The 5641-nt window shown below is 45.2% G+C and overlaps 1 protein-coding gene across 6 annotated transcripts in view; it reads left to right on the forward strand.

The window, feature by feature from the left end:
- The window catches only part of Blvra (biliverdin reductase A), a 26295-nt gene extending 25449 nt beyond the window's left edge, over positions 1-846 (forward strand). For all 6 annotated transcript variants that reach the window (XM_029536644.1, XM_029536647.1, XM_021192776.2 and 3 more), the window contains one exon: positions 505-846. In XM_029536644.1, the coding sequence (XP_029392504.1) occupies positions 505-766 (262 nt within the window). In that variant the 3' untranslated portion in view covers positions 767-846. The remainder of the gene's footprint in view (positions 1-504) is intronic.
- The last annotated feature ends 4795 nt before the right edge of the window (positions 847-5641 follow it).

The following is a 5641-nucleotide window of genomic DNA, read 5'->3' on the forward strand; positions in this document are numbered from 1 at the left end:
AGAGAGAGAGAGAGAGAGAGAGAGAGAGAGAGAGAGAGAGAAAAAATAGTCACTGTAGCCTTTGAGTGGTGTGGTGGTACTGAGCCATCACTGAGAGGCAGCCTTCCAGAGAAGGTGAAGTCACATGAAGTCAGGTGTGAGTACCTGCATGTGTTCATATGTGCATGCTTGCACGTGTGCACATACATGTGAAAGCTGGAGGTTGATGTTGAATGCTATCGTCTTCCTTGATCATCTCTACTTTATTTACTGAGATGGGCGGGTTCTTTCACTGAGTCCAGATCTTGCAAACTCTGTGAGTCTGGGTAGCAGCCTACCTAGGGTCCTGTCTGCCTCCTGAGCTCTGGAACTACAGGTGGGCCGCTAGGCCAGTACCACCTTTGTATGGGATCTCAGCTCTCGCCTGCCTGCTTGTACAACAGGCACTGCATGAACTTACCACCTCTCCGGCTCTGTCCAGTGTCATTTTTAACAGGGGGAATTTTTTTCTTTTTGTCTTTGCAGTCCGTTGTCATGGATTGAAGAGAAAGGGCCCGGCTTAAAAAGGAACAGATATATAAGCTTCCAATTCAAATCTGGATCCCTGGAGGAAGTGCCAAATGTAGGAGTCAATAAGAACATTTTCCTGAAAGATCAGGATATATTTATCCAGAAGCTCTTGGGCCAGGTCTCTGCAGAGGAACTGGCTGCTGAGAAGAAGCGCATCATGCATTGCCTGGGGCTGGCCAGTGACATTCAGAAGCTGTGCCGCCAGAAGCAGTCATGAGGAAGCTTCAATGCCTCTGAAGTGGGGCCAGGGTTTGGTCTTAGCAGCAGCAGTTTAGCTCTTACAATAAAATACGCTGGATAAACAGAACGAGAATAGTGTTAATGACTGTGTCGGGGTGATATTTGGTGCTGGGGCCATCCTGCAGGAATAAGGAAAGAAACTTCTGAGGTCATGGGTCACAGCTTAATTTTATTTCTGTCTTCGTAGTAGCAGCCCTGTGAGGAGGATATAGCCAATGCTATTTTCATTCTTGTGGAACAGCTTGAAGTCATCCAGGCAGAGGGGAAAAAAAAAAGACGTAAAGGTCTACCTATGTCCAAACCACTTAGCTTGAGCTGCAGTCCATCCTGTAGGAAATGTGTCTGTCCCTCATAGTCACAGGGTCACTACTAGTTGCTGGTAATCCTATCTTACTAACCTGTGGGTAACTTGTATGCTAGTGGAGGGAAGGGGTTTTGGTGGAAGGGTGCAAATGATAAACAGTGACAAGAATATGAAGAACATGGCTACCTCTGTGCACTGCTGGTAGAGACTTGAGTTTGTGGGAAGAAAACATGGGGTAAAGAGACAATGAAGTAGTCTAGAGCAAGCCCTGGCAACAGTGTGCTGTAGCAGCTGGGCCTACAGGACGGAGTCCTGGGAAGAGAAATGACTTGCTGTGAAATATAAACCAGATATAGGAGACAGTATCGGGCAGCACTGGGCTCCCAAGATTATTATTTAAAAGAATAGCTTGATGAGTTCTTTAGCTCAGGCTGAACACTCAGAAGTCCACCAGAAAGAGCTGACAGTTAGCCAAGAGAGTGTCCTGGCAGCAGCCGGTAGGGATGTGCCTGAAGTCCTGGCTGTTCATGTCTGTCAGCCTCTGCTGCCTTGGCTTGAGCAGAGTCGGACCTGCTTCTCTTGCATTTTCTCCACAGCTGACTTTCTTACTGCCGTTTTTGTTTGTTTGTTTGTTTGTTTTAATGTAGGAGTGAGTGCCTTATCTGCATGTACACCTACATGTCAGAAGAGGGCATCAGACCCCTTTATAAATGATTTGAGAGCCACCTTGTGGTTGCTACGAATTGAACTCAGGACCTCTAGGGGAGCAGCTAGGTTTGGTTTGGTTTGGTTTGGTTTGGTTTTTTTGGTTTTTCAAGACAGGGTTTCTCTGTATAGCCCTGACTGTCCTGGAACTCACTCTGTAGACCAGGCTGGCCTCGAACTCAGAAATCCGCCTGCCTCTGCCTCCCGAGTGCTAGTGTTGGGATTAAAGGTGTGCACCACCATGCCCAGCAGCAGCTAGTTATTCTTAACCCCTGAGTCATCTCACTAGCCACTTACTGCTTTTTAAAATGAACAGGTTTCATTATAATGTTTTCATACATGTAGATCATAAACTCTGCTCACATTTTCATTTATTTTATGAGTACACTGTTGCTGTCTTCAGACACACCAGAAGAGGGCATCAGGTCCCATTACAGATGGTTATGAGCCACCATGTGGTTGCTGGGAATTGAACTCAGGACCTCTGGAAGAGCAGAGTCATCTCTCTAGCCCTGATCACCTTTTTCACCTTCAAATTAATCTGACATTGGCCACTACCCAAGTGGTTCTCATCCTGTGGGTCTCAACCCTCTTAGAGGTTGCATATCAGATATTTGCATTATAATTCATAACTAAAAATTACAGTTATGAAGTAGCAATGAAATAACTTACGCTTGGGGGTCCCCACAACATAAGGAGCTGTATTAAAGGGTTGCAGCATTAGGAAGGCTAAGAGCCAGTGCTCTACCCTTTCCTACCAGCCGCTTCTGTCCCCAAGGTCATCAGTCCTCTTACCTTCATGTCGTATGTGTATACGACACAAAATGTACAATTTGAAGAGAAAAAGAACACCAGGAAATATAATGTCAGAGTTAAGTCTTGGGCTCAGAGAGCCCAAGTTTAAAGAAAGGCCTGATGAGAAATGGAATAGAGAATGGTGTCTCCTGAGAAGACCCCACCCAGCTAAACTTGCAACCAGTAAAAAGGCCTCCTAAAGGAAAGGAAAGCTTATTCAACAAAGGAACACATCAAGGAATCAAAGCTTATACAAATGTAAGGAAGGTAGCAGCTCCAACCCCAGCAGGAAGCAGGATTTGGGAGCTTCAGCGACAGGGACCTGCTTCAGTCAAGAAGGATTTAGCAGTGAGCAAAGGGGCTGTGGTTTCTTCCTCCACTCTAAAGGTGAAGCCAGGCCAGGGCCAGGGAGTTCCTGCATGGAGGACTGGAGAGGCATCACATGAAACTGAAAACGAAGCCTGGATTGTGTTGGAGACCCTAAGATCTTAGAGATGCCAGAGCCGTGGGATACTGTCAATCCCAGTGGGTGAGAATAAGACTACTACCACAGCTTTGAGCCAAGTTTGAAGCAAGCTTTAATTAAATATTGGCTGATGGACTCTGGTTAGATCCATTCTGGGGTTCCTAGAAAATAACCAGGAGTTATACTGGCAACTTATATACACCCCCCCCACACACACACTGTTTTTCATCCAATAGGGGACAAGCATACATCCTGATGTACTTCCAGCCTAAGTGTGATCAAGTATATCCACTGCAGCTGGGTCAACCAAACTTGTTAGGGAAGTGTATGACTTATATGAACAACAGCCCCCAGTGTCTTAGGAAGTATCTGTCCTTGGGCAAGGGACTTACTTACAGGTTGGAGGCATTTTTGTTTTATAAATCTTTTAGGCACAGTAATTAAAACTTAAAACATAACTTTGGATCTCACAATACCTGCCAAGGAGAGCTGCGGCCCAAGTGGAACCAGCTCAAGAGAGAGAAGTGTGTTGGAAGTGTGATGGAAGGGACAGAACTCAAGAGCATCTTGACATCAGATGTGGAGATGCAGACTTTGGAGTTCGTCCTGCTGGGTCTGTCTTGCTTTGGTCCAGTGTTTGCTCCTGTGCTTCCTTTCCTACCTTTTGGGATGGTACTGTATATTCTGTGCCATTATAAGTTGGAATTATGTAATTTCCTTTTTTTTTAAACAGAGGTTAAAATTAAGAGATTGCCTTGAGTCTCAGAAGAGACTTTCAGATTTTTAAACAATGTTGAGATCTATGATAGACTATAGGGACTTTTGAAGTTGGACTGAATGCATTTTGCATTATGATATGGCTCAAGCCCATAGGACCCAAGGAATGAAATGTGATGGTTTAAATAAGAGTGACCCCCATAGGCTCATCCATCTTGAATGCTTGGCCCATGGTTGGTCAAACTCTTGGGAAAGATTAGGAAGTGTGGCCTTGTGTCTTCTTGTAGCATTCAAATCCACTGGGAAAGGTCAAAGATTTATACTCAATTCAAATGTAGATTAGTGAATTTACTCTTGCTGCTAAAAGCAGGACAGAGGTCTTAGAGCCAAAGAGCATGCTGTGCAAAAGGAGGGTAAGATGGGGTTTTAAAAGTGATATCAGAAAGGTATGTATTACAACTATCCACAGAATAAAAAGTCTATTTCACTTTTTCCCCCAGTGATAAGCAAGTTTTTACAGAAGTGAAGGCAACTCCCAATACCTCTTAGCCCATTGCCCTATTTAAGACAAGGGCCACTAGGATCTTCCAGCCCTCCCAGAGCAAAATAGCCCTTAAAGAATGCCTAGCTCCATATTATGTTTCTTTAGCCATCACATTACCCAGGCCTGAGCATGCTAATGTCTAGGATAGAGCAGTTTATTTTTAGGCAGGCAATAATACTGTGTTATCAGGTTAGGGCTGGCTCTTACATCCCCACATTGTCACTGGGTGTGGGCTTTGAGGTTTGATAGACTATGGAGACTTTTGAAGTTAGATTGAATGCATTTTGCATTATGATATGGCTACAAGCCCACTGGAGACAAGGAATGGATCCACCCCAGATACAGTCTCAGTCTCCAACTGTTGCATACTTTTAGACCCAGTGCTAGGTTGGCAGAGTTCTGAGTTCAAGGCCAGCCTGATCTATATACAGAATTCCAAAACAGCCAGGGTAGAGACCCAAAAAGACATGAGTTGCCTAGGTCATAGTGTCTTCATAGCAATAGAATAGTAACTAAGACAGTGACCATGGAGAATTGATGTTGGGAGGGCATCCTGGCGGGCAGTGCAGAAGTTCCAAGGTGTTATAACCCAGAGATGGGAGCCTATCCCTCTGGCTGGTACTTGTTCTGCACCCACAGGATGCTGGGGTTGGACACATGGGGCCCAGCCTCCTACGACCTTCTCAACCCAGATAGTGTAGGCTTTTCTTCTTCACAGATACTTTAGACATGGCTAGAGTTGTGTTTTAAGATGGTGGCTGTAACTGGAGTATAAATATGGAAGTCGGGAAGGCTAGCTCTGCTGTCATCCACACAGGTGACAGGAGTCCAAACTTGGTGATGACTGTGTGAATGGAGAGATCAAAGTGTATGAATGAAAAAAAAAAAAAGTAAAAAAAAAAAAGGGCCGGGCGTGGTGGCGCACACCTTTAATCCCAGCATTCGGGAGGCAGAGGCAGGCGGATTTCTGAGTTCAAGGCCAGCCTGGTCTACAAAGTGAGTTCCAGGACAGCCAGGGCTATACAGAGAAACCCTGTCTCGAAAAACCAAAAAAAAAAAAAAAAAAAAAAAAGTGTATGAATGGAGAGATCAAAGTGTATGGACAATGGCAATAGTAGTAGTCAGGAGTGACACTGGGAAATAGTTTAGGTCCTGCGTGAATGCTGGACCATCCCAAGGCAGCTCCAGGGTGAGAGATATAGGAGTACCTGGGATCCACCCAGTGTAGACACTCATCGTGTGGGAGGGGGCCTCATGGGGAGAAGGCGTCCGAATGCCAACTTAATCCAAAACTGCCCTCTAGGTCACTAAGATATGCAGC

This window comes from Mus pahari, chromosome 3 (assembly GCF_900095145.1).
Source record: "Mus pahari chromosome 3, PAHARI_EIJ_v1.1, whole genome shotgun sequence".
NCBI classification, from domain to species: Eukaryota; Metazoa; Chordata; class Mammalia; order Rodentia; family Muridae; genus Mus; species Mus pahari.